This window comes from Vanellus vanellus, assembly GCF_965231255.1.
Source record: "Vanellus vanellus genome assembly, chromosome: 10".
NCBI classification, from domain to species: Eukaryota; Metazoa; Chordata; class Aves; order Charadriiformes; family Charadriidae; genus Vanellus; species Vanellus vanellus.
In genome coordinates this window covers 9,819,333-9,841,504 of record NC_138915.1, presented here as the reverse complement: position 1 = coordinate 9,841,504, position 22,172 = coordinate 9,819,333, and the positions used below count along the sequence as shown (strand labels likewise).

At 40.1% G+C, this 22,172-nt stretch overlaps 1 protein-coding gene across 1 annotated transcript in view; it reads left to right on the top strand.

Moving 5' to 3' along the window:
- AFF2 (ALF transcription elongation factor 2) overlaps positions 1–22,172 on the top strand; it is a gene marked incomplete at its 5' end in the record, with an annotated part of 339,688 nt that overhangs the window by 211,707 nt on the left and 105,809 nt on the right. The window contains one exon of the mRNA XM_082488379.1: positions 159–210. Within this exon, the coding sequence (XP_082344505.1) occupies positions 159–210 (52 nt within the window). The remainder of the gene's footprint in view (positions 1–158; positions 211–22,172) is intronic.

The following is a 22,172-nucleotide window of genomic DNA, read 5'->3' as shown; positions in this document are numbered from 1 at the left end:
TCTGGTGCTAAAGCAGATCGGTTCCATTTTTTTATTACATGTTATGCATTGTGGCATGTTGTGAAACCAAGTATAATTAGATGGGCTGACAGCTTTGGGTGCGTTTTAATTCTACAGTAATCTTTTGACATTTGAAAATGCGTTTCCTTTGTTTGCAGAGTGGAGTGATCCAGCAGGGAAAGTTGCAACTAAGTCAGTGCCACAAAAGTCGTAAGTATTATTATTTCCAGCTTTAAATCTCATTTTAAATTTATCATAAAGAATGAGTTTATTTCTCCAAAGGTAACTAAAACCTAGCTCTGCTCATAATCTTGTCCTGGTGTTCAGGTGTTCTCAGTAGTCCTTAAAAATTAGCCATAAACCGGTTTTATGTTTTCAGGGCTTATTACTGTTACTTCTTTTTAAGCATTAGCTAACAGAGGTATGTGTGAAAGATGAGTTTATTAAGCAGAAATAATGCTGATTTTAGTTGTACAGCTTGCCAAAATTAAATCACTTTTATGCTTCTCTCATCAGATACTAAGCCTCTTACAATAGAAAATGCAACCCAATGAACAGATGATGCAGGACTTTTAACATTCATACAGTGAGAGAGAGTAAAACACATCATACGGAGTGATTGCACTAGCTGGTGTTGAAAAGCTGGTCTTGAGTTTCATACACTTTGAAACAGCTGAAAATCACAGACGATCTATAAATATGACAGTTGAAAATTGTGGGAGAGCTAATTCTCCATTGTGCTAAACCATTTTTCTTTGGTGCTTTTCTGGTGTAAGGCTGCAGTCGTGTAGCAGTGAGTTAGGACTGAACTGTTCTTTTACTTTTACCCCAGGATCCCAAAGTAATTTACAGACAGGAATTAAGTAATAACTTTGAAAAGCAGGTTGTTGTTTTCATACCTATGAAAACATGTGGGTCTGATTTCAGTTCAGATCTGCTTTTTTTTAGTGTTCAGGTGTTTAAAACTACTGAATGCAGAACTGCATTAGCTTAACTGATGTTTGTGTGGATACAATGTGTTCATTTAAAATGACTTCAAAATTCTGGTGTTCCCCTTAGTCTGCTAAAGACACAATTTTAAGGAAATCTGTATAGGGGAATAAAATCAATGTGGAGATACCTACATAGTTTTTTTAAAAGAATTTAAATATATTGATTCTTAGTGCAAGTTTGTGTATGGGAAAGGACTTGTTGGAGTTCGGTGATTTGTCTGTGACCATGTAAGAGATACGGGACTAGACTAGATGGGGGCGCTGAATCCACTGATGTACTCACCAGGCTCTGAAGGTCCAGTTCTTTACTCATTAATTCAAGTCATGGAAGTACTCATTCCAATACAGTTTGTTGAGTAAGGCTTTACAAAATTATGGTTAAACGACTAATTCAGTTTTTAAAAGAAATGGTTTTTTCGCCAGATTGAATGAGAATTAGATAGGGATGCTAATGATAAATAGATTAATTTGCATGAATAGCATTTATTTGTGAGATTTAGTAGCAAATTAGTTTTTGCCCTCTGCTATTTGCTTTCCAGTAATGGCTTGGCTTTTTTTAAAGAATCTAGCCAACTATACCCACTGTTCTTAGTAACAGAATGGGTGCAGTCGTGTTTCAGAACACCGAAGTGATCCAAATGTAACATCAAGCACATTCTGTAGTAAAAAAAAAAAAAAAAAAAGGCAAAAAAATATTATTACATCTTAAAATGATTTTTTCTCCTAAAGCAAGTGTATTTGGATTCCACTGTGAAAAATATTTTAGTGAGTATACCATAAAATACAATATTTCAATAGTTTGTAACCAACAGTAATAGACTTGTCAATCATGGTTTATAGTTATAAGCTGAATTTCAAAAGAACAGTACTTCAGAGCTCAGTGGTATATAGTGCATTTAATGGGACCAAAGCTCTCTATAGGAAGCCTGATATAAAACCCGAAGACACTGAGTACATTTTATGAACCAGTTGCTCTCTGTTCTGCTGCTTGATCTAAAGTTCCAGTACTATCAATCAGATTTCTGCTGCAATGAACTGTCTTCTTATGGTAGGTGATAGATTTTACACATGAGAGATCAGAGCTGCAATAAAGCTACTTTTATTTTTAGCTTCCAAATGAAGATCAGCTAACCCATTACTATCACTTTTTCTCTTTTACTGCAGAAAAATTGTTAAGGCAGCTTCTAAGAATTTCCATAGGGCTTTGGGAGGTTAGAAGGCAGTCCACTGTGAGACTTGGTATTACGAGGCCAATTTGTTTCTTTAGATCTGCGTGTGCAGTTACTGCTGCTTGCACTGGGAATTGCAGTACTCGAGGACATAATGAAATTAAAGCAGAGAGTGGGGCAGAAAGATGTAATGGTATCAAGTAGAGCTGGATAGAGTGATCCAAATAAACCCTGGTAGATTGACAGCTTCTGCAGTCATTGTGTATTTTAATAATATAGTGTTGATCGGATTGCCCTTGTATTAAGAAGGATTTAATCTTTCCAACATTGGTCAGTTTCAGGGATATGGGAGCATATGCGTGAAATTACAGTCCAGCTTGTCCCCAGTAACATTCGTTGCTACACCGTCAACCACATAGGATGATCTTACTGACTTCAAAACTGCATCCCCCACCAATTCCTTCTATGTTTTGTCAATGGGATCTGTTAGCTGTATTTCAATTTGATCAAATCTGACTGAATTTGGGGTTGTTCATCTGTATGCTTTGTTAGAGACCTTTTAAGTTGGACGTGTTTCTAGATATTCCCTGGCTTTTTTAAGTTTATGTGCAATTCAAGTGCAACTTAAGTTGTCTTTTCCATTTACATTAGTCCTAGTGACAGTCTTAGAGATTCCATTGACTTTGATAGAAATCCGTAGGAACTGGTAGTAATGTGCTTGCATTCACCATGTCGCTGAGTTATACCATGACTTGTTGAGCGATGCATGCAGAACGAAGATACTTTACCTTCATGATGCTGTGTGCTGCTCCAGTAGCCAAGCTGCCTGTATGTAGGCACCTTCAGGTGTAGAAACATTGGCATCATAGAAGATGAGACCAAAGGGATGTATGGTCTTTGCAAGATAACCTTTCAGGTGCTTGCTTCTAGGGGGAAGAATGGAGGCAACATACTGCAGGGTAGATTAACTGGCCCACGTCTTGCTTTTGTAGGGGCATGCAAGATGCATGACTTCTTGTCAAAGTAAAGCTTTCTCAAATATGAATTCCCTCCTATTTATGCTATTGCAGTGTACTTTATTACAGTCAGGTGCTGGAAAACGCAATCCTCAATGCTTTGCAGCAGGTAAAATAGCAGGTAGAGTAGTTGGGATTGTGTCTAAATTCTGCACCTATGTTGTACGTGTACAAGTAACTAACCTCAGATCCTAGCTTCTACTCAAAAGTCTTGAAAATGAGATTTTGAACGCTGGTGTGCGTGCATGTGTGTATACCGTGGTCAATTTTCATAGCTGAAATCAGGCTATGTTAAACAGTGGCACTCGGCTTCCCTTTTTTTTTAGTTTTAAATTCACTGTAAGTCTCCATTGGGTATGGTGCAGCCAGTTTTCAGCCAGTCTACTCTGATTAGTTTATTATGAAGCATAGTAAGCAGGAACAGATAAGGTGCAACCAATTGCACTGAGAAGGATTTTCTGTCAACTTCCATGAATTTGAGGGTACGAACTCAGCTCGCGACTTAGGTTTCTGTTATATAATTACTGCTGCAAGTGTGTCATCCTCAAACATCCAGTCCTTTTGTTCTGTTTTGGTTGTTAGCATTTGGCCTCCGTCCAGTTGGAAACTACCCAGAACCTTTTTAATCAAGCACATCCTGTGTTTCGAAATCATACTGCAGAGTAGTCTTGGGTAGTTTCCATAAAAGCCTAGCTAAAAAGAAGAATGTAATCATAATGGTATTCTTCCCCTGTCACAAAATTACTTCCTATACTTACTGTATTAATATAGTATTAAAAGGCCTTTCTCGCGCGCTCAGTGAACTACCGGAAACCATTAAAAACTTAGAGCACCAAATTTTTATGGATCAGACAAAACCAACTTATTTTATCTTTACAGAGTTTTTGTTATCCATCATACTTAATGATACGCAACCTGTGTGGGGGCTAGAGAACAACTAAATACAGTGGGCTCAAAACCAAAACAAAACAAGCAGCTGAAACTCATTATGTGATATTTCAGCAAGAGTTTTTCAAAGGGGGCTCACCACTGGTTTCAGTGGGACCAGGATTTCACTTCACTGTTCTAAAAAAATGTCAGTAAATACCAGTACTTTTCTAATCCCAAAGATTATCATAATACTTGATGGAAGCCTGTTTGAAAATGGAAATGTGCTTCTTGACATCTAACTACTTTTCATAAGTATCTAATGGCTTTTTGGAAGTTCTCCACTGTGTCAGGGACAGCCACCTGGGAGCATGGAAAACAAAATTTGGCAGCATGTTCAAGCTATGAATTAAAGGTAATTCACAGTTTGAAATGAATCAGCATGAGGTCCTTATGAAGAGTAATCAGACATCAAGAGGATTTTACATCAAGGATTGTATATTGGATAATGCGACAACAAGTAATGTTGTTAGTCAGAATGTTCAAATCGAGAAGCACTGATGAATTCTTAACCTTGGAAGGAATCAGCTTTTAAGAACTGGGATTCATTCAATGTTGATGCATCATTTCCAGTTCAATCACATGAACCAAAAATGTAAAATTCATCTCCAACTGGAATAGGAAGAATGTTTCCATTTATGTATCCAACTCTATATCTGAGTTCCAGTCACAATCCAGCCCAGGTGTAATACACTGAAGAAGGTGAAATTTTAGTATTTCTAGTTACAGTTTTTAATCCACCCTGTTAAAGAGTAAGAGCGTCGATTGATCCCACAGTGTTGATAGCCTGCTTTCTTTTATAGCATGCGTTCGTTTTCACTTAGCAAGTGTGGCAAGCTTTAATCATTAGACTAAGTACTGCGTGTTTGTTAGAAGTAGGAAGTTCCAAAGATATTCCCTCTGGGTAAACTGGGAAAGTCATGAATAGAAGGGACTTACGCTGCCATGTACAAATTATGATAAGTGAAACAACAGTGGCATGTAATTGGAACTCCATTAATCTTTAGAGAGCTCCAGTGCACCATACTAAAGGGACAAATAGCAAATTAAAATAGAAGGGTCTGTTTTGATAAGATATCATTCATCTTCCATATTTACTGGTTTGTTTTGTTAGTTAGGAGTTTGCTTTGCATCCTTTTGCCTCATAAATTCTTGGGTTTGGAGCAATGATAGTCAAGATTGTAGTTTTGTTCCTCACTGCCACAGGCTTTTACTTTTGAGCAAAGTACTAAGTAATTGCGAATGAAACACATGAGCATTTCCAATGGACAGTTGCCTATAGAAGCAAACTTGCAGAATGTTTCAGCTGCTGTGAAATACGTTAAAATTCAGTGTTGTGATTAGAAGCCCTGTACCCTTGAAGATAAGCCCATTATTCAAAATAATTTCTAAATTAGACTTTTAATTTGTTTTCATTATTCAGCTGGCTCACATACAGTTTAACCTCCCTGTCAAAATAAAGTTATTTCCTAATACGTTCTTTTCCATGATCTCTTTCTCCTGACATGTTTATAAATCAGTTTAAAAGATTGTGGGAACAGAACTAAATTAATTCTCTTATATTTGGCTGATCAATGTTGAATAATTTTTCTTGACTATCAGAGACGTGCATAATTACTGCCCTTAAGAATGCCTGAAACAAGCTAACTAACTGCATTCTTGCCAGCGTTGCTGATTGCGACTTAAGCGAGCACTGAACCATTTGAATTTCCTCTGATACTGTATAACCCCCCCATTAAAAAGTCAACATTTATTTGCCCTAACTAACAAGTAGCAGTTGAAATACTTTGTTCTCAAATAGGATGCGCTACTGCGTCACAGCAAAACGTATGCAACCACTGAACTGCGACCACTGAGCGTCAGTATTAATAGAGACAGGTAAATGACACACATTAACATGTTTGGATTCGGGATGTATTTCCCTGTCTGCTACGTATCAGTTCCCATTTTGGAAACTGGTTAGACTGCAAATCTGCCACAAGTTTCCTTGTATTTGAAGAGCTTTTCCACAGGCAGCAGCATATGTTGTGCCTTCATGGCTTAAGGCCAGTCTCAAACCGACCTCCCAATTTACATTTCTGTGGGATGGAACCGCTTCCAAACTTCAGTGCAACTTCAAACATTCATTTTGAAAAACTAATTACTCGGTAAATCTGAAAATGTAAATCAGGGTAGAGCTGAGGAATCCACCACACTCACAGTACCTCTCCCACCCATTTGTGTTGTGAGCTGCGGGCTTGCTGATGAAATGCATATAAACTAACTTCTTGCTTGGCTTACTGGCCAGCATAATTTGGACCTCACCCTGCTCCCTTTCGTCTTAATTCTGACCTGTCAGTAAATTTCAGGTTCAGAGCCAAGCCGTTTCTCTCTCTGGCTTTTTTCTTCCTGATGCGCTTTGCTCTAGTCCCTTTCATTCTTACTGTCATGTCTTGCTGGCTTTGAAGACTTCGGTAGCCTGAGACAAATAGAAGATTGTCACCCAGATTCATCTGCGCTGTGCTGCAAAATAGTCATAATCGGAAATGGGTGATAAGCTTGAAAGAAGAATGGATTTTGCCAGGGAGCTTGGCATTCATAATACCAGAGTGGGCTTGAAACTCCCAATTTGTGTCCTAAATATCCTAGGTAAGACTAACGGCCACTTTTCCTAATATCACAACTTAATCCTTTGCATCTTTCCTCTGAATCCCTCTGACAACCTCAATAATCCACCACATTTTTCTCAGCTTTACACTCTCCGTCCAGAGGAACTTATATTGCTACCATTATCCTTTGGGCTGAGGGCTCAGCAGGGCTCCAAAGCCTATCAATTTTCCGGCCAGAGGGCTTATTTTTTATGAAGTGAAGTTCTCACAACACCCCATGGGGCTAGGCCACGCTCACTGCATTATCCTCCGTCTTGGCTGGCCCTCGGAGCCACAGATTCAGAACAGCTTTACCTTACAAATAGATCCTCCCGAACGGTGAAGAAGGAAAATATTCCCCACTGCTGGGCTAATTACTGTTCTGAATTCCTGGAGGAAGAGCTGCTTCCCTCGCTTGTGTCCATGCATGTCGGAAAAATGCATTTGGAGACTTTCCTAATGCTGCAGCCGCAGCTTCCTGGGAAAATGATGTAGCCCTGGAGGAGGAGGGAGATGTCTGTAGCCCTACACCAGTAGCTGCAAACCAATTGTTTAATTAAAATCCATGTTATGGAAAACACAGGAGGGGGCCTAGAAAATTGGCAAATAAAAAGTTGTTTCCTAATTTCCACAGGAGCTTTTTATCCTTCAAGATAAAAATAGTAAACCAAATCTGAAGGTAGTTTAGGTTTCAGGAAATTATCCCTTACTGGAAAGCCTTGTTTAGTCAAAACGCTTCACAAAACGATCTTTGCAGGTTTTGAAAGAAAGATGTTGACTCGTCTACCTCATATTGACAAGAAAGACTTAAATGCAGCTGTCAGGCTCATCTGAGTCTGCAAAAGTAATAAATACCTCCAGTAATGAGGGGATTGCTTTCACAGTTATTACCTGTTAGCCTCTACTGAAGTATTTGCTTTTTGGGTATCCCTGATAAGTTGCATGCACGTAACCGTGTCTTAAGGACATATACGTGCTTTTCTGTGGAGAGAGAGGAATGCGAATCAGTGCTGCCCATATTTGATTTAGCAGGAATTTCAATAGTTCCAGACAAATTTGAAAGCCTATACAAATCATATAGCTTCAAGTCTGGCTGTGTGCTAGACTGGAATTTTTTGTTAGGTCAGACCTTTATCTCAGCTTCTTTTTGTGACTCTTTATGGGGAGATTGAAGAGGAACTGAAACTGGTGACCTGTCTTGACCTTTAGTACTGGATTAAAATTCCAACTTGCTGCCATGGCAACGGGGCCTTGAAAATTAGATCCTGACAGAAGCAGGGAGAAACTTAAAACTGCAACTGCTGCACTGAACTGAAGAAAGGTTGCTTACAATTGTCAGTGACAGGCGCTTAATTGAAATAATCTGCCTTTCCCTGTACTCAAAAAAAAAATAAGGAAGAGAGAAATGAAAAAAAAAAAAAAAAGCAAACCCAGAAAACTGTGTCTTGATTATTTTTTTTGGGGCGGAGGCAAAAATCTGTAGCAATTCAAACTAAAACACACACTGCAGAATCCAGCACAGAAGCTGGTATTAAAGGTGGCAGCAAGCGAACCTGCGTGGTGAGAAGGGAGCCAGCCATGCACTCACAGAGGTCTGAACTACCCAGACCAGACTACTATCAGGAGCCAGACAGTGGCCAGTGTTAAATCACAGGTTAACTTTCTGGTTTTCTCTCCTTTAACCTGACACCAGGGATCAAAAGAGACATCACAGTGTCGAGTTCTGACTCTCAGGATCCATGCAATTATCTGTTCTGTACATGTAAAGGGATAAACATAAGCTAGATAGTGCTATTTCAGATCAAGTATGATAAAAGTTACTCATTTTCCAATCTAATCAATGCAACAGACAGAGGGAGATAATAGTGCGAGTCCTTCACAGCTAAAGGAGGTTAAGTTGTTTTTTTCCCCATGGAGAGTAGAATGCAGTTGTAACCTGAAGGGAGAAGGTGCTGCAGGTCACATAAAGGATTTCCTGCTCTTTTCCACCTCATCCAGGAATCCCCATCATCCCAAAATCAAATAACCTTGAAGATCAGGTTGCAACACCGTCTCGTGTTAACCCGTGGCTTCCCCCAAACACCCGAGGGTCCTGGGGGTGCTCTGGGGACCCTGCTCCCCTTCCCAAGGGAAGGAAGGACCAGAATGACCCCCCCATCACACAGAGGGATGCTGCCTCCTAGCAGCCACTAGCCCCACTTTCTAAAGTCCCTGTAGGGATTGCCGTCTTCTTCACAGTAAAAGAAAAAAGATTTTACATATCAGATAAAGCAGATTTCTTAATGGATAAATAGATACTGTTGAATTGGATTAGATGCTCTGTACAGCTAGATAACTGCTGCAGAATCAGATTGGATTGTAGGTACTATATATAGCTAGATGAAAGTTTAACAACTGTAGGTAGATGGCATTAAATTTTTTTAAGTGATATTTTTGTCAAAGCTTAGTGTCCACATTTACTGCAAAATCCTAAGACCATGTTTGGAGTCTGAGTTCAAGTAGAAGGCGTGCACAGAAAAATACTTAAGTTTTCTTTAGACTGTACTACCAAAGTATTGGATTTGTTATGTATTGGTGTATTGCATAATTATAGGATCAGAGGAAATATTACAGATGTTCACAAACACAAAAAAATGCATGGTTTAAAGATAATGTTTATCACTAATGCTGTCCGTTATCAAGGGCCAGTAAGCGCTAAGAAAGTGCAGGTTGCGCTGAAATAATGCGTTGTATCATCTTAACAAAACACTGATTTCTGCAGTAGACTGTTGACTTGATACACAGCAGAAAGTGGGTGAGTAGATGAGCAGTTTTCCAACAAAGGAAAACAAAATCCACTTAAGATTTCTCAGGCTCTGAGTTACGTGCTTCAGTAATGTCAGACAGTTAAAAATAGAGGCCATTATTTGAAATTTCAAGCGTCAAATTCCTAGGGTAAGTTAGTTATTTCAGAGAAGTTGCTTTCAGAGATTAATTTGGCCCATCCTGTTGTACACTTGCCACTGTTACCATTTCCTGCAAAGCACCACTAATTCGGCCTTAATGACTGCCGGAATGGACTATGGAGCCCTCGAGTATCTGGCAATAAACTTGTGTTTTGTTGGGAGGGAAGGTAAAGAAACATTTAAATAGGTTTTTAAAATAAGCATGAAGTCTCTGAAGATGTACTGTTGTAGTGCATGCTGTATATCAAAATATATAAGCATCTAGTTGTAACAATGGCTTTGTAAACACATTACTGAGCAAACTATGAAAAGTAATCCACCAAGGGGCTGTTTCCCTAACTCATAAGCACTAAGTTGAGAGACCAGTGCCATAAAGTAGATATGTGCCGTTAAAAAATACTTCCTTTTATGTGATATTATTTTGTGTTAAGCCAGATAGGTGATTCCTTTTTTATTTTTAGATGTATACCTTTTAATGCCTGGAAATAGTTGTGTTTAAGGCAAAAGCCAGCTGTCTTTGTAAAATCCAGGAATAATTTGTTGATACGTGAACATGGGGCAAACAATGCTTCAGGGTGGCTTGAAAGTGCCTACGTGCACCTCACGTGGGCAGTGGCAGCAGTGTCATGCAGTCCTACTACAGCTATCCGCTACCTTTTTGTGGAATTACAATATTGCCACGTATAATGAGAAAAGCCTTCAGCACTGTCATTCCTTTTAGCAGCCCGCAGGCATGGCCTGAGGGGTGGTTGGAGCCCACCTCCCGGGGCACACAGAGCCTCCTCGCTCCCGAGCTCTGTGGTGGCTTGGTGAGCTTTCAGCTGTAGGTTGCTTACCCAGGAGGCACACAATGTCTCATAGCCACAGTTTCCAGCTAATCTTGGCACAGCTGTCAGTCCCATGAGCATATCACTTGCCTCCGTGTCCCCACCCCAAACCAGTTCAGAGCAGCCTGCTGCAGACTAGAAAAGGCGTGAGGGGAACCGTGCTATGGTATGAATAGTTCTGACCTCTTGTTGGCATCTGGCGGCGTGCTTGGCTGAGGAGCCTTCCCACCGTACACTGTTCATGGATAACGTCAAGAAGGGAAGGGAGATCACAACCAGTGGTTGATAAGCTTTTCTGCATTTACCCATCATGTCTTCTTTCAAAGCAATCGGGATTGTCCCCTACAAGGGGAGTTTGCTCAGATAGTGTGCAGCTCGCTCTCAGAGGGATTTTATTCAGGAAATTGCAAAACTTGAGTAAGAAAAGGTGTTAAGTGAGTTACGTACGAACTGGAGGTGGAATTGATCTGCCATAGCCAAAACCCAGTAAAAGCTCATGTATTGCCAGTTGCGGACATTTCTTGCAGTTTTGTAAATTGTGCAGCTATGCAAACACTGAGCTAAAAATCCGGTATCACCTTCCTTCTCCAAAATAAAGAACATTCTATGCTATTTTGCATTAGCCAAAGTGTTACAAACTATTCTTCTTATAATTAATTGACCTTTGTGAATTAAAAAAACTACACAAGGATTGATATTGGTTGGATCCTTGGCAGTATATGGTACGCAGCTCAGACTGATTAATACCAGTGAGAGAGCATTCATTGATTTTGTTTGCTTTGTCTCAACCAGTAGAAAAAGTACCTATTTAGGGGGTTGGAGAAAATGTATGTAGTTGAAATCTCAGATATGACTGATCATGGTGCTGTTCTTAGAAGTAGTGGGAGATTGAGACTTTTCAGAAGAAAGAGCAATATACCTGGTTATGAAGATTTTGCAGGATTTATTAGTGTAACGGTATGGTGTTGCAGCATTCTTGTTTTTAAAAAGGCTGAAGGCCTTAATAAACAGCTGTTGTTCGTCTGTAGTCAGTTTTTTAAAGGTCCATTCTGATAGGTAAAATTACATGTAGTCTACAGAACAAGCAGCATGCATCGTATTAAAAAAAGAATAAAGCAAACACAATGAATCTGTTAAATCGTAATGGCTCCCAATCGTGACAAATTTGCAGATTAAAGCTCATTGAATACACATTTAAATGATAAATGATAATGGCTTGGAAAGAGCCATTATGATCTATTTCATCAATAATCCACATTTTTTGCCTTGTAACTACACCAAGGATGAACATAATGGATACTGCCTGATGAAAAAAATATTTTGTTTATGAAAGAGAATCGGAGAAAAGAAATTCTCAGATTAACAAATTTAAGTGGTTGTTATTGTTTGTTTATATTGTTTATACATGACAGATTTTTCCCATTATTAATATTAATCACTTACGGCTCCAGAGCTTGTGCTCAGAAAAAAGCAGGTTTAGTCTTAGTATCCCTTAAACTGCAGTTGATTTCACTGAGTTTTGGAAAGCGTAAGTAAGCAGAATGAAGCAGGGATGCAGAATTAAACATTCGAGGTTTTCGACTGCAGACTGTTCAGCACTCACGAGCACCCAGTCCCACAAAATTTGTGGGCAGCGTTCAGCGGGTTTGTCACAAACCTGTCGTGTTTCCCATGCAGATACATGTGCACATTTTCTTAATTTACTCTGTGCTGGGATTTGCTGTGCCTGCCCAGGACAGCGTTCAGGGTACTCCAGCAGTTCCCGAGTGCATTCGGTTCAGTCCAGATGGTGCTGATGTGTTTTGGCGCTCGTGGGTATGCACCTGTAAGAGACCTGGTGGGGTTTTGTCGACAAAGTCCTTAAATTGTGCTGAAACAAAATTTCCTGCTGAAGAAAGAGGAGGGGCGAGGGTAGGCCCAAGCGTGCTGTGTTGCCAGCTCTTGGTCGTAATCTCACGTGCAGCTGCATGCCTCGCTGGGTTAGGGCTTCAGCAGCGGGTGCCTTTAGGACTGAGTTCCTGGAGGACATTTATAAAGCAGCAGCAAAACTCTGGTATGAGGGGTGACAAAGTGCATCTTTGTGGGCTATTCTGACTGGAAATTAGCAGTTAACTTAAAGCTGAAATTTTTGGAATTGAATGTGTATTTTAATATGCGACACCCAAAAGCTAAATTTGCTACAGGCCTGAACTGTGGTGGATTCATTTACCTTACTGTGTTGCTGGATAAATTGCATGAGTTAACAGTGGAGCAGGATCCCAGTACGCTTAGTCATAGAAGTCATCTCAGTGAAGTTACTAGAGTCATTCCTCTGAAGGACATGGAGGTCCTTTTTAAGAGCCACGTTTACCGAGTACTTCTGGGCATTTTCTGTTTTCTGGTAACATACCATTGCAGATTAGCACCACGGAGCCATTTAACAATAAACAAGGCTGTTGGAATGTCATCTGAGAAAAAAGAGCAAGATCCAGTTCTAGGGCTTAGATAGCCCTCTTAAAAACATCCACGATTTAGGTAGTTCTCTTAAAAAAAAATTCCTTGTTATTTTTCTCTTTGATATCGCGTAGCACACGACTCCCACCCTTCACCTCAGATATTTTCGAGTGGCTGTTGTCTCAGGCAGTCAGTATCTGTAGCAATTCAGCATTAACAGCACCCCGGACTACCGCAATGTTTTGAATTACAGAAGAGAGTGTCGAGGGCTTTTTAACTTTGAACACATGCTTTATGTAAATACTCAAGTAAAATGTACGCTTGCAATGAATTTGTGTAGCCCTTCTCCTCCTGAAGGCCATGTGCCAAGATATCCCTGTGATGCTGGTGGCTGACCCTCTCAGGATGTGGTGATGTTCAGAAGTACTCGTGAGGATGAGTGCCCTAGGGACAACTGTGATGTCACCCGGCTGTGGTGTCACCCTGTCAGAGCTTCTGGGGCTGGTACTGAGGAGCTGGCATGTCCCCACAGCCCTCGATGGCCGCAGGCGGAGCAGCAGCAGCGCTGTGGCTTTGCCATGACCGCGTGGGGCTGAGCGCTGTGCCGCCTCTGCACTGGCACCAGTTTGCTCAGCATGAGGTAAAAATGCCCTTACAGCACACCATGACACACTGGAGACACAGCCTTAATTCTTCAGAGGTGGGAAGGTGACCAGGTATGGGAGAGGCCGGTTGCTCCTCCTGCCCTGGCCATGGCGTGGGTCCTGGCCTCAGCAGCCTCCGGTGAGGAGAGTGTGGAGTTGGGCCCCGTATTTTGATAACCTGGTCACTCCGTGTGTGGCCTGCTCCGGCCACCCAAATCCCTCCCCTCACATGAGGTGCTGTTATGGCCGGGCTAATGACTTTCAAACTTCTCATTAAATATTCCTCTTGGCAAAGTGTGGTTCATAGATGCTTGGGGCAGAGGGGAAGGATGTGTCAGTCCTGAGTGTTAAAAAAACAGCACTATTTTTAGGCCTTTTTCCTATAATAAGACTTTCTCAAATGACTTGCTGCAATAAATGGGCCTTTTTAAATTTGAAAAGTTCAGTTCTAAGTTCAGGGGTAGCCCTCAGGCACTGTGGTGGAAGATCCTTGTACATATTACAGAGTGATTATTGACAGAGTTTAACTTGATTGACCCTGCTCTCCTAATTCCTAACAAATTTTCTAAATGTGCTCTTTAGAATCCCTACAGAGCACTGCAGACTTTGGGTAATTCCAGAGCTGCGTCTGAGATTATTGCTTTATTACCTTTCTTCTTTCCATCCCCTTCCCCAGACTGACTGGTTCTCTGACATTACTTTTTTAATATATTCTAAGCAGAATATGTGTGTTTGTCCTTCCTATAGCTTTCCACTTAGCGTTTATCCAGTACATCTGATCTATTCTGTTGATTCAGGCACTTTCCACTCCTGCTCTAACCCATTTCAGCAATGTACGTGCCCTGTGCTAAAAAAAAAAAAAAAAAGTTTTTTTCAGCAATTTGATGGCTTTGCCAATGGGTTCAGTGGAAAGAGATTACATGTTTATTTTTGTATTGACAACCGAGAATATTCTGAAAGTCTGTAAGGTTTCTACCTGCCCGACTTCGCCGAGCAGACTTACGTCTCTCCTCTTCCCAGCACTCGCCATAATACGAAGTCCCTTGCTGGAGGAGTTGACTCGTTTTCCTCTGCTGTCAAGCTCGCGCAATTGAGGGATAAAAATCCTACTTGAATCAGTAAAGAAAAACTGAATATTTAATTCCTGCACAGGATTCTGGGGTTGATAACTTACAGCTACACGTTGTATAAATTAAGTACAGTTTGTGCTTAAGTGCTTTTTTATTAGACGCTACCGAGATTGTTAATAGCAGGTACGTTCCTTGGCTTTTAGAGAAAGTTACCTGCTCTGAAGTGATTGAAAATCAAGCGATATGTCTATCTTTAGGTAGGAGATCATTCTGAAAATCAGAAGGACAATGTCTTCTTCCTTATTTAAGGGAATTATTTCCATCTTCCTTGGAAATAACTATATTGCATTAATGCTCAATATGCCTAGCAATTCACCAAAGCATTTTCTTAATCTCACTTTTTTGCTATGATGGCAAATTAGGTTCTTCTTTTAAGGGTTAACCATAATTCATACCAAGTTTTAGAGTTCTTTCATATGTGAGTTAAAAGAAAAATACTGTCTGTAAAACATTACCTAAAATTTTAATTTTTGTCATAAATTTTTATGGAATGTTCACCTGAAAATTGAGAGGAACTATTTATTTAGAGGAAAAAAAAAATAGGTACTTCGGGTATCTTCATGACCCCTTTCCGTTTTTTTTTTTTCGGAAAAAAAGAAGAAATTTTAGGTTAGTTACACAAATTCTCCCTAATTCTGTCCAAGCAGGATGTGTGGTTGGAGGCTGAGAAGTGTCCAGAGGAGCTCCTCTGGACAGTGGTCTTATTTCAGGTTGAATGTGGCAATGCAGGAGGTACGACTGTTGCCTGTATAATCCTCACATACATCATCATGTGTCAGAAGATGTTTAGAGAAGAAAGCAGGGGAAAGTAGGAAAGAAGAGTGTGGAAAATGAGCTTAACTCTGCCCAGTCAGCATCAGCTCCGTTCCTGTTTCTGTTGCAGCTTTCTCTGTGGGACGAAGGAATTGCCTCAGACTAAGTGTAGGCGGTTGGTTGGTAACAGGTTTTGTGCAACACCTAACTGTCACCTCCTGCCTCAACGAGTGCACGGCCTGATAACCTTATTCATGCTCCTCATGAGCTGGCTTGTCCAGGTGTGCACTTTGTGTGTGTGGTGCTTTGAGGCCAGACAGGTACTAATCATGTCGCTTACAGTACTGAAGAGAGATGTTTAAATGGTACAGGGATGAGCGTGGAATACAGCTGATGAAGAAAAACACAGATGTTGGGGGAAGATTAATTTGTTGTTAATGCACTGGATTGGTGCTCAGGAGAATTTGATTTTAATTCCAGCTCTAACGGGGACTTCCTGTGTGACCTTTCGGAAATTATGTCTCAGTTCTCAGTCTGTATATAGGAGTAACGTTTTTACCCATTCCCTGTCTTTTTAGTACAGTACCAACAGTGCAGCTGGTAGGGACTCTTTTATACTGTGTCTTTGCACTGATCTAGTACAAGGGACCATGCTCTTTCTGGGTGTAGCCACATGTGTCCTACATGACACCAAGGTGTGGTTAGAGATAGGGAGGGGAAAAAATGTAAAATTGCGGAGTCATGTCACTGGTTAAGAATTTACGGAATTTAATATGGGATGTTTGGGATAAACCTAATGAAAGCATTGCCTATTATAGACTAAGATTTTTATAATTTCTGTGAACCTCTGTACTATAAGGGGCTTCTGTAAAAATCTGTTAGTTTAATCTCTGTTAAATTCTAAGAGGACTTTTTACATAAGCTGGTTTTTAGCATGCATTTGGGATGAGTGCATTACCCGTAAGTAGTGAACTCACAAACAAGTTATGCGGGTAATCCAAACGAGTGCCAATAAAACTTTTATAACACATAGCATCATTATGGAATTTGTTTATGCCACATATTTTACGAGGCCGGGGGGAGGGGACCATTTTGGTCATGTATTAGAGAGTTTATAATTTTTTTTACTGGTGCTGTTTTTCACATCACTCTGCCTCTAAAGCCAGGCCAAGTGAATACCAACAATCCTAGGACGGGAAAATTAGAACAAACACATGTTTGAAATCTCTGAAAATAAAACAAGGGCCAGATTCTAATATCTTTACTCATACCAAACACCACCTTATTCCCTGAATAGCCCCATAGATTTCTTTAGGACCATTTGTCAAGTGAAGTGCTATTCAACACATGCGGCAATACCCAGAATTGGCTCAATCTAAACTAGCTTTTTGCATTTAAGCCCTCCCAAGCTTGCTGTCTTCAGTGGTCAGAAACACGTATTTATGATTATTTCTTTTTATCGCATCAAAAAGTATAATTCTCACGCTGCTTAGAGGGCTTGTTTCAGCCCCTTTTTAACAGACTCAAGTGATGCGAAGCAGAATCCCAGCACTTTTATCAAGGCAAGACAAAGAAAAGCCCTCCTGGCTGGCCCAGTAAGCATGCTGGTCATGTTCGGGCAGCAGAGATCCGAGGAATTTGGGCCTTCCCCTTCCACCAGCTGGAATCATTAGCTTTACAAACCCTGCCTCATACCACTGATAAAACAGATGTAAACCTGTTGCACTGATGTAATAGCCTTCTCCCCATCACTTTGGCATACCAGCTGCCGTGTCCCATATTTGGTTCTCCTCCTCTTGGGAGCAGTTATTTCACCTTAGAGACTTGAATCCTTTATCTTTCTTACTGTAAACACAGTGCATTGTAAGAGAGAGTTATTATATCTCTTTCTTTTGTTTTTTTTTTTTTTTTTTCCTGCCGCTGTGTTAATTTTATGGTCAAGATCATAGATCCTGAACTAGTAGGCGTAAATCAATGGAAGAATTCAACTCGACTTTATTGAGAGCAGGATTAGGCCATAAGTGTCCTGGTTTTGTTCTTTTGTCTCGCACAAAATAACTGCACCGATAAAATGCCCTGTCTGATGATGGCTGATCAAGGACTGCTGCTTAAAGCTCTGCGCGTAACCCAGCTATCTCCACATTAACCTCCTCCTTTCATTTCCTTGGTTATGTTGAATAGGAAACAGTTATTGAACCACAGTTACGTTCATAGAAACCATTTGATTAACTGACTATGTTTTGAACTCTCGTGACCCGAGGCTGAAATATAGCTCAGGCAAAAGTGACAGAAGCCCAGCAATGGGATGGGGCTATAAAAGAGCACCAGTAAACTGTCCGTGGGCAGCCCGCATTCACATTCATGTTTATCCTTGTGGAACTTGCTAAAAGTAAAGACAGATGTCCAGCTTATCTCGTGGAGTCAATAGCAATAATATGTACGGATGCTGCTCACTGCGAGTTGAGCCTGCTCCTGCTGTCGCTATGTCTTTATGCGTCCGCAGGGAGAAAACCTGGAAGGCAGGGAAAAAAAAATATAAGTATTGCCAGAAATCCCTGTAGGCTATCTGAGAAGGAGCGGATGTGTAAAGCATTTCTTTCTGCATAAACATTTAGAAATCAAGCTCGCATAAGTCAGGGATCCACCAAATGTGGTGTGAAGAGGCAGATGAAGCCTGCCTTCTGGCATGCCAGCATTTGCTGATTGATTTGGAATGCAGAAGGGCCCTTTTTATTTTTATTTTAAAATTTGAACCACATCTTAATACAAATCAGGTGAAAAATAAATTGAAAAATAGCAAGCCTGAGATTACAGATGTGCCAGCTTCATATTGTTCAGTTTAGCTGAGGTCATAGTCAAACCCATCAAGTTCACATCGTTTAGTGTACAGCCACTGAGGTAATATTCAAACAAAAGAAAAGCAGTCAGAATACTGATACGCTCCTACTTTGCCAGCTGGCCTCATTCAGCTGTACAAAGCACACTGGCTTCGACTATGTAAGGAACTCTAAATCAGTAAGGAATACAGGTTTTTAAAAGGATATTCTGTTCCAAACAGCCCATTCGTGCTCCAGCTCTCTGACTTTAGATCAGTCATAAAGAGGAAATACCTCTCCTAATAGGCAGTTTCATATTCTGAAATTTAAAATGTAAGAGCTATGCTAATGATGATACAGTTAATTTAGACAGAGGAATTTTTCAACGGGGGACATTTGTATTCTGCTCAGTGGTTTAGAAAAAGCTTGAGTTTCCTAGAAAGCCTACAAGTAGAATTACTGGCATCCGTTCCTCCTCCATACTGGTGATGTTACCATGCTGGTTCCCTGCACACAGGTATAGATTTATGTAGATTAATTTGGTATAGTACAGTGAATTGCCACTATGATATATATTTTAGAATTACTTCCTAGCACAGCCTAATGGCTAGAATCAAATAAAACATAAAAGTAGATTTATATAGATTGCTGTATAAATCAGATAAAGCTTTATGTTACCTAGCATTGGTAATGGAAGATTTTCCTGCAAATAATATAGAAGTTGTTCGTGTAATATTTTCATTATTTCAGTGAGAGTAAAGCAACAAAAAAGAAGAAAAGAAATAAACAAGTCTGTCGGGCTTAGCCACCATTAAATATCATTAACTACAATTTTGCCTGACAAGTTCTCTCATCTGGTGATGGGTGAAATGGTAGAAAAGTAGACTGAACAATTGCATAAACCCAAATGAAATATGCCCTTGTATTCTAAGTGTGCATAGTTCAGTCGGTTAAAATAGAGCAATTTATTATACTTTAGCAGTTTGAGCTTAATCTGGTTTTAAATAGGTCTTTTTTTCTTTTAACTTCTTGCTGAGGTTTAACTGGTTTGAGAAGACACGTGACGTAGTGCTAGACAGTCTCTTGCTCTTGCTCACCAGTTTACTTGGAAATAACTTTATAATAGAGTACTGATGACGAAAATAATTCACGGGAAATGTAGCGGAGCCTTTAAACAACAGTTAATGTATTTGTTTTGATTGAAACGGGTGGATAAAGGCTTAATGAAAGAGACAAGAATACAGAGAGGAGAGAAAGGAGGTGGGTGTAGCAGGCGGGCCGAGTGGTCAGCAGCACCCTCCTGGGGGTCTGGGGACTCACCCAGGCAATGCTGAGCGCCACAGGGCGTCCCCTTTTCCTGAGCTTCTCAAGATTAATAGCTCTCAGCGTTTTAGGGCCAGACTATCAAATTCCTTACTGATCAGTTTTTAATTATCAAACTGCTACTGTGAACCAGTCTGAAACACGTGGCCATATTGGCCACTCGTCAAAACGAGTTGAGAATGTTTATCAAAATATCCTCACATAATACAGGCCGAGCTCTCACCTGCCTGCATTCAAAGGGTGCTGTGCTATTCCTCGAGGCAGGGAGTATATGACCTTTACCTAGTGGAATATTTTGACTGTAGACATTTTGTTTGATACTATGCTGCGGTTTTCCACTTATTCATTAGATGCCTCAGCCTTTGTGGTATTTCACAGGTAATTCTGTAATTACACCAGCTGTGATAAATACTTTCTTGAAATCTCACTTGAAAAAATTCAGCCCTTTGTATATGGAAGGAAATAAGCATCTAACTTGGTGTTTGCACTGTTGATTGATACAAGCAGCCGTGCCAGATGCGTGGGTAATTACTTGTGCGTTTATATTAGATCCCCCAGAGGTGGAAGAGTGAAGTTTTTTCCAGGAAATCGCGCGTGTGTGTATGTGTGTAGGAAGTTCAGCAATCAAGTGACGTCAAAATCATCTTATAACTGGGAAGGGGACTCTGGCTGGCACAGGCTGCACTAACAATAGGATGATGGACCCTTTCACCTTCAGGTTACCAGTTCAAATTCAAGGCAGATTTGTAGTGAACAAAAGTCATTACACTCTCAGAGCTATTCAGTGGCCTGTGTGAAATGAATTGAAGGTCTTAATCAGAGTGTAATGGACATGTGTCCAAATCCAGAAGCTGTAATCCTAATTGGCACTCTTGTTGATATTGGCGACGTAGAGGCCAAGAACTGAATGGGCATACAGATGGAATTTACTCTCCTTGTCCAGAGCTGGGTTAAAACCCCATAGAGTAGATCATAGGATGTTTGTGTTACAGCTGCACACATATGAATGTTTTCTGGATTGACTGCAAACTTCAAAAACATTCATGGAGTCTTAAGTCTCATAAAAAGCCCTAAATTAACTTTTTTTTTTTTTTTTTCATTTAGAGAAAAAATGCCTAGCAATGTTTGAGCTGGCTGAAGCTTTGAGGTGTCTTAACTAACAAAGTAGGGAAAAAATGTTTTAATTAAAAGTCAGAGAATATCAGGAAAATCAGTAGAGAGACTGTATGTACTGTTCCTTCTTATGAATGATTCTTTAAACAGAACCAGATTCTCTGGTCTTTAAAATGTATTTTCCTAGAAGAAATTTGCTGTTTCCTAATAAAAAGGAAAAAGAATAGCCCTAAAAAAAAGAATACGCCCCCAACTGACTGCCTGAAGCAGCTTTATGACCATGAGTATGTATTGTGATCAGAGACCATATATTGCTAAAACTCCTTGATGGAATGAGTTTTAATTTGGTTTACAGAAAGCTTTAGGGGATATGGCTCTCTACAAATTAGACCACAGGAGCTATAAAATGAAGGATGTCCTCCCTAATTAGAAACAGTGGAGCAGCCTGGTGTTCTTCCTAGTTAAAGCCTCGTGGGTACTCTCTCACAAGTGAACTCTGGGCAATAGATGCTTCTCTAGTAACTGTTATCTGTCTTTTTACTGGAGTTATCTGTTGTCCAATTTTCTGCCTCCAGTTCTGAACGCGCCTTTCCTCATAGCTGTGGTAAACTCTTAACTGAAATTTTAAATGGATGCTGCAAAACAAAAATGCGTATGTTGCTCAGTGATTAGCCACCACTGCCAGAGTAGCTCATTTATTTTAAATACTAGGAAATGGTTTTCAACCTCAGGTGAACATGGCAGTCAGTTTTGGGGGGTTCCTTTTGCAGTGTATGGCTGTACCAACTCTGTTTCCTCATTCCTCTTCTCTTGAAGTTAAGGAGAGCTCTAAGGAGCAGAATACAGATGGACTGAAATAAATTATGCTTTATGGTAATCAAATCAATTTTCTAGACACATTTTTAACAAGAAAGCGTTCATCAAACTGGAATCCAGGATTTTGGACAAGAGAACAATACAGTTATTTAACTATGGCTAGAAAAAAAATGGTGCCTGCAAATCTAATAGTGAGATGTCTACAGCTTGTCATCTCTGCCAAATGATAAAACCAAATTTAAGCATAACTGCAAAAGAGCATTAGGCATAAATGCACAAGAATAAAAAAGTCAGCTACAAATGTATTTCCAAACTACATGTGACTGGTAAGCTGAGCTGGGAAGTATTCTGAGGCTGTGCTTAGGCAGCTCTAATTTGACTTTTTTAATTGTCGGTAAGGGAGGACATCCAGGCTCTTAATTCATCAACATCTTTTCATGTAGACTTATACAGAGTAGGACCAATGACTAGCTCAATGAAAGCTTTAATTTACTTGTGACGTGTTGTTTCCACTAGGAGTTGTTGGAGATCAATCCGAGAACAATTACTAGGTGAATAAAGGGGAGAAAAAAAAAGTCAAGCATTGCTCTGTAATATAAGTAAAAATCCAAAATTTAAAATCAATCGAAATATTTATTTTG